The sequence below is a fragment of the Lepisosteus platostomus genome, chromosome 3 (genome assembly GCF_059453375.1).
Source record: "Lepisosteus platostomus isolate fLepPlt1 chromosome 3, fLepPlt1.hap1, whole genome shotgun sequence".
Taxonomy (NCBI): Eukaryota; Metazoa; Chordata; class Actinopteri; order Semionotiformes; family Lepisosteidae; genus Lepisosteus; species Lepisosteus platostomus.
This window is the reverse complement of record NC_142613.1, coordinates 23423984-23437457: the sequence shown is the minus strand read 5'-3', so window position 1 is coordinate 23437457 and position 13474 is coordinate 23423984. Positions and strand designations below refer to the sequence as shown.

At 39.1% G+C, this 13474-nt stretch overlaps 1 protein-coding gene across 5 annotated transcripts in view; it reads right to left on the bottom strand.

The window, feature by feature from the left end:
* The window catches only part of xdh (xanthine dehydrogenase), a 60615-nt gene continuing 47141 nt past the window's right edge, over positions 1-13474 (bottom strand). For all 5 annotated transcript variants that reach the window (XM_088624984.1, XM_088624982.1, XM_088624983.1 and 2 more), the window contains 6 exons: positions 12315-12367; positions 11132-11246; positions 10640-10705; positions 7855-8043; positions 5059-5226; positions 1-681 (listed from right to left, as the gene is read on the bottom strand). In XM_088624984.1, coding sequence (XP_088481110.1) covers positions 631-681; positions 5059-5226; positions 7855-8043; positions 10640-10705; positions 11132-11246; positions 12315-12367 — 642 coding nt within the window. In that variant the 3' untranslated portion in view covers positions 1-630. The remainder of the gene's footprint in view (positions 682-5058; positions 5227-7854; positions 8044-10639; positions 10706-11131; positions 11247-12314; positions 12368-13474) is intronic.

The following is a 13474-nucleotide window of genomic DNA, read 5'->3' as shown; positions in this document are numbered from 1 at the left end:
TTTCATTCTTTATTATTTTATTAATTTTAATTTAACTCAGATTGTTACATTTGAATTCTTTGTAGACATGTCATAAAATCTTTCTACTGCAGCCTGTTTTATTGCACAGTGATTTCTAAAAGAGGCAGCACCGATGACTTTATGCAGTTGCGATTGAACAAATCTAATAAATCGATCCTTTAAAATAATCTTTGTTACTAATATTGTTAAGAAATACATTTCTAATACATATATTTAACATTACAATGTATCATCAATGTTTAAGAATAATTAGCATGTGGATTTCACAGTTCAGGACAAAGTGTCTTACAATTTAATTGCATAAAATAAGTACAACATTATATTTGATTCATAATATTAAGCATAATGATTTGTCAAATGTACCATTTGAGAGTAACTGCTTATTAGTTTAGATTAGTGTTGATTTCAGAAAGGGAGATGAAGTGTGTGGCACATCTGAAAAGGAGCAGTCATCTTAGTGTAAGTTAAACAGGGTGTACTTTATTGCTGTTTTGTGTGATGGGATACTGGGATATTTCTGTAATCAGGTTACAGAACAGATCTTCTCTGAACAATGTAATGGGCCACAGGCACTTTGCTTCTTGATGAGAGTGGTGAACAAGTTGCTCTTCACACTTCCACTGCCCAGGGAGTGAAGGTTCCTGGTTCTGCTGGGGGACACTGAAGAAACAAAGCAGGTGTAAATGAGATGAAAATGAGACATGATGCGCTGCAATTTAGGGACACATATTTGTAGAGCCAATGAAGACCAATCCCTACATCAGAATTCAATCTTGCCAATTATTTTCCCATAGTGCACTTGACAGTTAAGAATACCTATTTTTTACTTAAGCCAAGTCACCAGTACACTTACCACAAAGTCATGGAGAAGTAAAACAAGAATGCATCTGTGTTCTTCAGCTATCTTCTTGTCAAAGAATGTAAGTTCAAGTAGCTGTGCTGAGAAAAGAACTGACGGAGCTGTTCCTGAAACTTCCCAGACTCCCAAATTCTGTTCTACTTCAGCAGTGCTCAAACAATTGTGCCCTGTCCCAAAAATGGTTCAAACTGCAGTCAGCAAGCACTGCATGCATTGAAACTGTGGGGTATAGGACACATTCTGAGTGAACGCTATGAAACAGCATTTTGACTAGGGACACGGGAACTGGGAAATATAGGTTAGGACCTTACTGCATTAGCATTACATATTAGTTGCTCATTTTTGTCTGAATATCTTATATAGCTAAAGCATTTCAAAAGAATTTAGATAATCATTTTGATTTAGAAAAACAGAGATGACTCTATATCAGGAAGTAAATTTCAGGCAGCATAACATCCATCCCCTGAAACAGATTATACAGCGTCTTGCATTCAGACCCTTCCTATGGTGTCTCATACTGCAAAACTGTAAAATTATTTGTACACACTTTTTTAAACTGAATACAATTATTCAAAACCTGAATGTTCAGCTGAGGACAATTAGGGTAAAGATAAGTTACAATAAAAGTCAGCAATCACTAAAGAGAAAAAAATTTAATTTGTTGACTGAATAAGTATTCAGACCTGAGAATTCAATAGTTGGTAGAGGCATCTTTGACACCAATTACAGCTACAAGTCTTTCTGGGTAAGTCTTTCCAAACTGGACAATACCAGATTTGTCCAGTTTGTTCTCCGTTCTCTGTGACAAATGTGCTAAAGCTGTCTCATGTTGCTTGGTGATTTATTATGGACAACAGTTTTCAAGTCTTTCAACAAATGTTCAATAGAATTCCAATGAGGTGTTTGAACTGGGCCACTCAAGGATATTCACTTTCCTGGTTTTAACCACTCCAGGGGAAGTGATGTTCTATCCCAGTTTTAGGTCTCAAAGAAGCTTTCCCCAATGATTCGCCAGTGCTTTACTTCATCTATTTTTCCATCTTTCTGGACAAGTTTATCAGACCCTGCTGATGAGAAGGCAAACTACAGTACCACTATGCGCTATGCTAGGTTTGTTGTCAGTTGTAGGACTTTACATTCAGACTAGAAACTTCCAGTTTTGTCTTGTTTTGGAAAATGGTTTTGCCACATGATTGCAATTTCACATAGGGGTTTGCTGCAAACATCATGTGGGATTTGAGATGTTTTTTTTTAATTCCGTTCCATAAAATCCCCATTGTTGACCACTGAACATTTTCTCCCATTTCAGCCACTTAACTCTGTAACTCTCACCTTGAGCCTCATGGTAGCTGCTCAGTTTGGAGGAACAACCTAATCTGGGTAATGTTGAGGTGTCTTTCACTTCTTAATGATTGCCTTCACCATTCTCAAGAGTATTCTATCCGTCCTTCCATTTGTGTAACTACTTTATGCAATACAAGGTTGCAGGGGAGTTGGAGTCTATCCTGGCAAGCAATGGGCACAAAGGACACACTCTGGACAGGACACCAGTCCATCGCAGGGCACACATAGATACAAACACATGCACTCACACCTAGGGCCAATTTTCCCAGAAACCACTTAATATACCAGTATGATTTGAAATGTGGGATGAAACCGGAGCACCTGGAGGAAACCCACAGGAACAAGGGGAGAACATACAAACTCCATGCAGATAGCACCCCAGGAATTGAACCCAGGACCCCATGGGTGCTAAGCAGCAATGCTAACCATTGCATAACAGTACTGCCCTCAAAGAAATTAAGGGTCATTAAAATGTTTGTATATGATTTGATTTGTACTTTTATAAACCTTTATCCCTGAGTTTTGAGACTTCCTTGGTCTTAATGTTTGAATCTTTACTAGAATCTGAATAGTCTTTGTTGGAAACAGAGGCCGCTCAACCAATTATGCGGCCATTTATGGTACTTTTGTGCACTTAAATAAATTTAGTTTTGCCGTGGCAAAGGTTTAAATATTTATGATCATTTCAGTTTTCTTTCATATTATTCATTTAATTCTTTTTGTTTTTCTGCTGTGTGGAATGTGTGGAATATATTGTGTATATAACAAATATTTGGTACTTCAAACTGTTATGACTGTAAGATTTAAAGCAATTGAATGTGAAAACCAGGGAATAAAAGATCTGAATACTTTTGCAAGGCACTGTATATAAAAACCAAGGAACATCAGCTTTAAGGAATAGCTATTTTGAAAGTGTTGAGGGGATCTGCAATGAAGAAAATAGAGGTTCTCACTACTTTTCTGCGTGAGTTCCCTATACGTTACGTTTTGGATGCAAGTGAGAATATACCTGTCACGGTTGTCATCCCTCCTCTAGAGGGCGCTCCTACCTTTTTTGTTGTGTTCCCAGTTTTATTTGTCCCAGCTGTGTCTTATCCCCTTTTCCCTATTTAAGCCCGGCATCTCCGTAGCTTGGGGTTCCACCGTGGAAGACGGACACCCGGAAGCCTGCCTACCAATGGGCACAGGCTTCATCATGGTGTCCTGAACTACTGAGTCCGGGGCTCAGAGCGCCTTGTCCCGTCAAGGTTTTAGCTATCTGTATTCCTAGGTCCCTGTTCCCTGTGTTTGTCTTGGATGGATCTCCCAGCACCTGGACCTTGAACTGCACCCTGATTTCCTCTATTGGACTTCCTTTTGGACTCGGTAGCCCGGCACTCCCCCCCCCTGCACCAGATCACGCCCGTCAAAACCCCGTGTGTTTCTACCTGACCCGTTCCTGCTGTGTCTTTCCTGATGTCCTACTCCAGTCACTTCCGGATTATACCGTCTCACACAGGGTCTTTCACTACGCATTTGTCAGAACCGACGGCCGTGACAATACTTAAGTTACTCTTTTACAACAGAAAAAAAAATGCTGTTGCATATCTTTTCATGCCACCTGTCATGCCACCTGCAGAAGTTCTCAGATGACTCTGCAATTGTGGGATGTATCAAGGGTGAGCAGGAGGAGGAGTACAGAGGACTGGTCAGCAGCTTTGTGGAGTGGTGTGGGGTGAACCACTTGGAACTGAATGTAACAAAGACAAAGGAACTGGTGGTAGATTTCAGGAGGAAAAAGGTCAAACCTACTCCTGTCTACATCCATGGGAGTGGCGTGGAGATGGTGGACTCGTACAAGTACTTGGGAGTGCACATCGACGATAGACTGGAATGGTCTAAGAACATCGAGGCCATCTATAAGAAGGGACAGAGCCGACTTTACTTCTTGAGGAGGCTCAGGTCCTTCAATGTATGTAGTAAGATACTTCATATGTTCTATCAGTCGGTGGAAACAAGCGCCATTTTCTACGCAGTGGTATGCCCTGGGATTAGAGCAGTGGATTCTAAAAGGCTGAACAAGCTCATCAGGAGAGCAAGCTCTGTCATTGGGTCTGACCTGGACCCCTTGGAGGTAGTGGCTGAGAGGAGAATGGTGTCCAAACTAGAGGCCATCATGGACAACATCTCCCATCCCCTCTATGACAGGCTTGCAGAAATGAAGAGCACGTTCAGCAATAGACTGATTCATCCACGGTGTGACAGGGAGCGCTACAGGAGGTCATTCTTGCCTTCTGCCATAAGACTGTACAACACATCCACCTTGCGTCTGGGCAGAGGCAACATTGACAGAGACCTGTTTCTGGACTGAACGCATCAACACATCTACTGCTAGATCTGTTCTCTTTATTTTCTTTTCCCGTTTACAACCGTTTTTTGTGCAATATATGCCAGGGACCTGTGCAATACATTTATATCTATATTTATATCTATATCTATATTTACATCTGTATTTATATTCATATGTGTGATACGATTTTTCTGTGTATTGTTCTGTTCTAGTTTGTTCTTTGTGTGTCCGGACTGTGAGTAACTCTTTTAGTGCACCCCTCACTGTACTGATTGTATTGTATGTATTGTACTATTATTATATCATTCGTTACACTGTGGCTGTGTTGTCTGTGTTAAGCTGCTGTTGCACTGCAATTTCCCTCACGGGATCAATAAAGTATCTATCTATCTAGTTGCCACTTCATTTTTAAATATAATCAACCTTTTGAATGAGCATTAAGTAGTTCTGGAGCTAATTGTAACAGCTAGCCCAGAGAAAGGAAAGTGCGGTCACTGGTACACACCAGTTTGGTGATGGTGTCGACGCAGGCGTTACGGATTCTCTCTGGAGTTGCTGGGCTGTCCAGTCTGAAGGGCCCAGTGAAACCGGACTCAGCCCTTGCTGCTGCAATGGCATCTTTAATGGCATAAAACACAGAGGCAGCGAGGAAGAGTGGGGGCTCCCCAACGGCCTGCAAAGATTCAAGGATTCAGTACTTTATTGTCATGTCAGCAAAACTGACTGGACTTCACCTGTGCAGCCCAAATAAAAAAAAACCCAACAGAAACAACAATTTTACACATAGGTCACATTCAATGTGTTAATCTTACACTCAAAGTTTAAAATAAAAAAAAGGAATTTATTCTGTCCCATTTGGTACTTGCATTAACCAAGATGTTGAGGTGCCTAATGGCTTCTGTATAATCACTGCAGACTTAAAACATGCAGAAACTTTACACTTCTTAAGTGACCCTTATTAAAATGGTAGGCACAGTGCTTAAGAGGCCCCACTGCCTTCCTGCTATGTTGTCTGAATAGTAGGTTTATGACCTTGTGGTCCTCAATCACAAAGGGTTCAGGGGCTCTACTAGTACAGGCAGACTCTGTTGGTTACCTATCTGTTAAATCTACAATAAAATTCATTAATGCTATAAGGAAGCTTGGGGTGATTGTTATAGACTGTGTGTTTGACCTTTTAGCCTTTTGCCAGTGGCCATATCATGCAACTCATAACTGGCAACCCACTGAAGCTCAGCATGTGTGAGCCTGGTCAGTACCTGGATGGGAGACCTTCTGGGAAAAACTAAGGTTGCTGATGGAAGAGGTGTTAGTGGGGCCAGCAGGGGGCGCTCACCCTGCTGCCTATTTGGATCCTAATGCCCCAGTATAGTGATGAGGACACTATACTGTAAAAAGGTGCTGTGCTTCTGATGAGATGTAAAACCGAGGTCCTGACTCTCTGTGGTCAATAAAAATCCCAGGGCGTTTCTCGAAAAGAGTAGGGGTGTAACCCCGATGTCCTGGCCAAATTTCCTATTGGCCCTTACCAATCATGGCCTCCTAATAATCCCCATCTAAAAATTGGCTTCACCACTCTGTTCTCCTCCCCACTAATAGCTGATGTTTGGTGAGCGTACTGGCACACTATGGCTGCCGTTGCATCATCCAGGTGGATGCTGCACATTGGTGGTGGTGGAGGGGAGTTCCCGTTGCCTGTAAAGAGCTTTGAGTGGAGTGTCCAAAAAAGCGCTATATAAGTGTACGCAATTATTATAATAATTATAGCCTGTGATCACCTGGAAACCCTGCCACAGCCCTTGACTATCGTTGGCATGTTGCCTGTTCTTTAGCTTATCCTTTTAATTAGTCTTACTCCTCCTTACAGCCCGCTCAAAATCATGCAATTTTGTACTGTTTTCCATCTCCACCTTGATAAACGTTTTTACTCCTGTGTGATATCCTAGCCTCCCAGCTAAACCATGGCTTGTAGTTACAAAAAACAGTCACTGTCTTAGATTAAATGCATGCATTTTTAGAACAATTAATGTTCTGTAGGAAGTAACCATGTCAGTATATTAATCTAAGTCACTACCTGTCTCTCTAAAAACAGTCCAGATCTAAACACTCACTTAACATAGCTACTGCTGAGAAGGACCAATGTTTTATGGTCTTACTTAAAGGTTTGGTGGATTTGAATTTTGGCAATATTTAGTCATGAGGAAGACTGATTTGTGATTACTGACCAAGGGGGGTGTGGGCGTGTCACAGCATGAAATGCATCAGGGATAGTACTGTAACATAGTATTTTATCATACTTGGTGGCAACATGTACTGTATCTGATGTTTAAACCTTAACAAAAACTGTCTACGTCAATGTGATTGAAGTCCCCAAGTATCAGCACGGCTGAGCCCGGGTGAAAGTTTTTCAGTTTCTGAAATCTGAGCTGCTAGCTGCTGATCTGCGGCTGTGTTCCCTGCCTGCAGAGAAATATAAACTGCTACCAAAATAATACAGGCAAATTCAATTACATCAACGCTATCAGAGCCCTTTGAGAACTTTATCAGTATTTGGGGATATAATGTATTCAATGTAAGTTGCTCATCAAGCTTTAAACCTGACTGTATTTTAAAATGTGTAGTCAGGATCCTATCATATTATTAGTTGAATAAGAGGGAATAGTTGGTGACTTTCTTTAATGGACCTCATACTTCAGTTCTATAATAATAAGCAGCAAGATTGCAGTTGAGACAATGCAGGCTACACACATTTGCTGTCAGTCTCATGTTAAAACAGTCTAAACAGATTTTATCAGTTCATTCCCAATGTGATTTAACTTCTAAATCTAAAGGTGGTGATGTCAACCACATTGTGGCAAAAAAAATGAAAATAAAAAAACAGATCAAAAAAGGATTTACACTTCAAGAAAAAATATTTTTATCTTGTTATATGTAAAGCCTAGGTGGACATCTGACTGGGAATTCTCTTCCGTGGAAACAGGGCGGAAACTCTCCTTGTGGATTTGTAATCAGTAATTGGCTGAATAGGCTAATTCCAGCCAATAATGGTCACCACATTACATATTTTCAACAAATATAACTATTTATAGACTTAAAGATTCAGTACAAAGGCAAGGAGACTAAAAATTGGTTGTTGTACTGTAACCAGCTATAATTAGTGGTCTCACTAGTTTTAATTGTGAATAAACACATCTTAGTAGAAAACAGTACAGGTTAAGACACTTGTTAAGCTAACATTGAGCAGTTGTTCGGCAGTAAGGGAGCAATCTGTAACCAGGCCAGCACTTCAGCCCACTTTTACCTTGGAAGAGAAGATGGCCTTGGCATTGGGAGCATCTCGAAGGAGCGACACACTGAGCTCCGTGGGGATGTCACCGAATCCGGGAATCTTGTACGTGCCAGGACCTCTGGTGTACAAGAAGCCTTCAGGAGAGTAGCGTAGCTCCTCCATAGTGAACAGGCCCACCCCTTGCATGAATGCACCTTCCACCTAAGAACAGAGGGATGTAGTTTACCAACTTTCAAAATCCTTTTCTCTAAGGCAACATTTACTGCTTAAGACTTTATAGCTCAGCTATTGTGTGTCTGGGCGGGGGCAACTTTGATCTGTTTTGGGACTAAATCTGAATCCTCTGTTTACAACTGGTGTTTTGTTTACAACTGGTGTGCAATATGTAGAAGTGGACTGGGCAATATATCTATAACTGTGTAATATATACTGTACAGTGGTGTGAAAAAGTGTTTGCCCCCGTCCCGATTTCTTATTTTTTTGCATGTTTGTCACACTGAAATGTTTCAGATCATCAAACAAATTGAAATATTAGACAAAGATAACACAAGTAAACACAAAAAGCAGTTTTTAAATGAAGGTTTTTATTATTAAGGGGAAAAAAAATCCAAACCTACATGGCCCTGTGTGAAAAAGTGATTGCCCCCCCCTGTTTAAACATAAATCAACTGTGGTTTATCACATCTTTGGAAAGCTGAGTTCAATTTCTCTAGCCACACCCAGGCTTGATTACTGCCACACCTGTTCTCAATCAAGAAATCACTTAAATAGGACCTGCCTGACAAAGTGAAGTAGACCAAAAGATCCTCAAAAGCTAGACATCATGCTGCGATCCAAAGAAATTCAGGAACAAATGAGAAACAGAGTAATTGAGATTTATCAGTCTGGAAAAGGTTATAAAGCCATTTCTAAAGCTTTGGGACTCCAGCGAACCACAGTGAGAGCCATTATCCACAAATGGCGAAAACATGGAACAGTGGTGAACCTTCCCAGGAGTGGCTGGCCGACCAAAATTACCCCAAGAGCGCAGCGACGACTCATCCAAGAGGTCACAAAAAACCCCACAACAACATCCGAAGAACTCCAGGCTTCACTTGCCTCAGTTAAGGTCAGTGTTCATGACTCCACCATAAGAAAGAGACTGGGCAAAAATGGCCTGCATGGCAGAGTTCCAAGACGAAAACCACTGCTGAGCAAAAAGAACATAAAGGCTCTTCTCAGTTTTGCCAGAAAACATCTTGATGATCCCCAAGACTTTTGGGAAAATACTCTGTGGACTGACGAGACAAAAGTTGAACTTTTTGGAAGGTGTGTGTCCCATTACATCTGGCGTAAAAGTAACACAGCATTTCAGAAAAGGAACATCATACCAACAGTAAAATATGGTGGTGGTAGTGTGATGGTCTGGGGCTGTTTTGCTGCTTCAGGACCTGAAAGACTTGCTGTGGTAAATGGAACCATGAATTCTGCTGTCTACCAAAAAATCCTGAAGGAGAATGTCCGGCCATCTATTCGTGACCTCAAGCTGAAGCACACTTGGGTTCTGCACCAGGACAATGATCCAAAACACACCAGCAAGTCCACCTCTGAATGGCTTAAGAAAAACAAAATGAAGACTTTGGAGTAGCCTAGTTAAAGTCCTGACCTGAATCCGATTGAGATGTTGTGGCATGACCTTAAAAAAGCGGTTAAGGCTCGAAAACCCTCCAATGTGGCTAAATTACAACAATTCTGCAAAGATGAGTGGGCCAAAATTCCTCCACAGTGCTGTAAAAGACTCATTGCCAGTTATCGCAAACGCTTGATTGCAGTTGTTGCTGCTAAGGGTGGCCCAACTAGTTATTAAGTTTAGGGGGCAATCACGTTTTCACACAGGGCCATGTAGGTTTGGATTTTTTTTCCTTTAATAATAAAAACCTTCATTTAAAAACTGCATTTTGTGTTTACTTGTGTTATCTTTGTCTAATATTTCAATTTGTTTGATGATCTGAAACATTTCAGTGTGACAAACATGCAAAAAAATAAGAAATCAGGAAGGGGGCAAACACTTTTTCACACCACTGTATTTATAACTGTGTAATATGCTTTTGGATTGTGCAATATATCTATAATGTGCAAAACATTTTCTTTGTGCACTGTACATTCTGGTTTATTTTGTATATTTTGTATTGTATGCAATTTTTTCTTCTCCATTATTTATTGTATTTCTTACTGACTGCATTAATTGTATTATATTGTTGTACTGTGCTGTGCTGATTGTGCCTGGCTGCTGTCGCACTGCAATTTCCATTACGGGATTAATAAGGTATCTACTGTATCTAACATTTGCTTTTTTCTAACACTACATAACATCAAGTATAAATTTTCCCAAAGTCTTCTTTTCCAAAAGAAAATGGCATAGGCTGTTCTGTGTCTATGATGCCTCATATTTTGTTGTATGTCTTCAAACTTTTCTAAGAGCATTTCAATAATTTTACAATTTGAAGCCTGGAACAAAACAATCAGGCTGATTTATGAGTTAACATGAAATTACTGGTCAATACAGCAGTACATAAAATGATTTTCTGAACACTACTTTAACTCAACACCCTTATTTTACTATGAACTTTCTGAATGACACAGAACTATAAGAAAAATGATTAGATTAGAATTTAAATTAGCCTTGTTTTTAAATTGTATCATAGAACACAAAGGTGTACGAAAACATTTTAGGTCTAAATCAAAGGTCTTAAAGGCTGTCTCTAAACATCCAAATAAATCTGCAGTTATCAAAAGCAAATAATTAATATTAACATACCTGACCAATATCAATAGCAGGGTTAAGACTTAAGCCAACATCCATAACAATGTAGGTTCTAAGGTTCTAGGAGGGAAAAAGTCAAGTCATTAAATGAATGTTAAAGTATTCCCCTAATTGTTCATCACTTCTCATTCTTTTTAGATGTATTAGGTGTAGAAAAGTATCAGTATGTCCATTTTACTGTCACATTATTCGAAATATGCATTTCTTGGTTCTATCATTCTTAAGACTGAAGAGAATTTTCATTAATGGCTGTGCATTCTTATAGTTTAATATGTTTAAAGCATTCCTTTGTAATATTTCACACTATGTTGCAGATTAATTCAGACAAAATTGTATTCATTTTTCAGTTGATAAAAAAATTCAGGTATTTAGCCATCTCTGTGCAGGAAATTTACAATTTCATGAAACAATTCAGAAAAAGTTCCCTACATTTACCACATACAGTATACAGTAAATATAAAACCTGCTCTTGTAAAATTAAATTACCTTGTGGTCACCTGTCAGGCAGTCAATTTCAACCTCAGAGCATGCCACCCCATAGCTGAAGTAATGAAATGGTTTTCCTTCATTTTTTTCAAAATCATAGGCAATATCAGGGATCCTAAAGAAATAACAGTAAAAAACAAACCCCAATAAAACATAAAAATCCTTTTAAAGACATTTTTAAAACAATAATATGTGATCATTATAAAGAAGAAAGAAAACACAACGTTTCGGCCGTGGAGCCTTCATCAGGTGTGAGCAAACCTGAACCTGGGCTCACACCTGAAGAAGGCTCCACGGCTGAAATGTTGTGTTTTCTTTCTTCTTTTTTTCAGCATGAAATAAACCTATTACTTGTTCCTTTGCAGCCTATGCACGCTGATGCAGCTACCCACCTGAACTACATATGTGATCATTATGCCTGATTGTGGGTCGTGAGTAAATATCTATATTGTTATCAGCTCTTGCATTGTTTCAAAAGTGGTACATTTTGTAAAGAGAGTGTTAAAAGTTCATGTCAAGTAAACGGTTTTACAGCGATCTGTTACATAATGCATCGCCTCTTGCCATCCATATTATGACTTGAATCTTGTATCATCTCTGTCTCTTTGTAATTAAATGAAAAGGAACAGGTCAGAGCATGATTTTAAACTGAGACTTGATAATTCTATAAATAAGGATGAATCTTCTCACTGTTCTAGTTTTTCTCTGTACTGATGATAATTCTTCCTAGCCTGAAATAATATGGCAAGATTGTTGGCACAATTGTGCAATGGTCTAGCAAAGAGAAGTTCACAACCATTGTATAATTATTGTTTTTCTAAACATTTTATACGGTTGTACATTTTATTTAAATGTTTTGTGCATGTATAAAAAACATTTTGCAAAATGTATTCTTTTATTTGGATAAATGACAAAATACTTGTGCATTAACAACATATGAATAAATGGAATAAACATTATTGCTTGCACCCTTGGTGTAAACACATCTGCAATTTAAAAGGGTGAAAGGTTTGTTCTAAGGTTGAAATAATTTAAATACAAATAAATGTAAATAAAGTGTCAGTGATTCTTAATGCAACACATTTTTACATATTTTAACAACTAGCACTCAGAGAAACATTTTTTAAAAAGTAATGAAGAATTTAATTATAATTAGCTGGATCACACTAACCAATGGACTTACTTATAGAACCCTGTGGCTGATAAGCTCACCCTGTCAAAATAGGCATCTCTCACCTGACAAAGAGAATCCCATGAAACACATTTAAAAAATCAGATAAGGCCTTGCATTGAATGTTTCATTATCTATGGTCTCTTTGGTAATATACTGAGCATTTTTGCTTTTTGCATTTTCAATTAACTATAGCATGATATAAAACAAGAGTATTAAAACACATTGAAATCACAATAAAATCATAAGAAAAAAAGAAAAGGGAAGTTATGTCAAACCTTGATATATTCAAACCATGGAAAGCAAACACACTGTAAAGAACATAAAGTTACAATAAAGAGGAGGATTTTCTTCAGACCATATGCTTCATAAGATTGCTAAAGAGCTTAAATATCCAAGAACTCCATTAAGCTATTTCTTTAAGTAAACAACAAACTACTATTCACGCTACATGTCTAAAGAGTTGGGAGTTTTAAGAACATAATACAATGGGAAAAGTATGAAAGTCATTTTAGCCTGGTAAACAATGATGGACATTCCACCAAGATTAAAGATGTTTAAACTGGATACTGTGTTTTCCAGTAATGTAATATATAGGAACAAGTAATAGGTTTATTCCATGCTGAAAAAAAGAAGAAAGAGAACACAACGTTTCGGCCGTGGAGCCTTCTTCAGGTGTGAGAGAGACAGGGCAGTAGGCAAAGGTAAAGTAGCAGGAGAACAAAGGTTGGGAGGATGAGTGAGAGGTGGGGGCACCCTGACGGCCATGACCACTCTAATCTCTCTGTCTGTGTTCTCAAAGACGGTTTTCCGAACTCATACATCAGAAAGACCACAGAAACCAAAATTATTCTGCAGCTAGGATCACACATTCTCCCTTCTCTTAACGACAGACTACTGTTCTTTTAAATTTTCTCCATTCATTGGAAGTTTCATTTCACACCTCTCTTCACCCATTCTGACTTCACACCTCTTGATCGGCCTCTTTCTGTCCCCTGCTCCCGCCTCTCACTCCTCCACCCAACCTTTGTTCTCCCACTACTTTACCTTTGCCTACTGCCCTGTCTCTCTCACACCTGAAGAAGGCTCCACGGCCGAAACATTGTGTTCCTTTCTTCTTTTTTTCAGCATGAAATAAACCTATTACTTGTTCCTTTGCAGCCTACGCATGC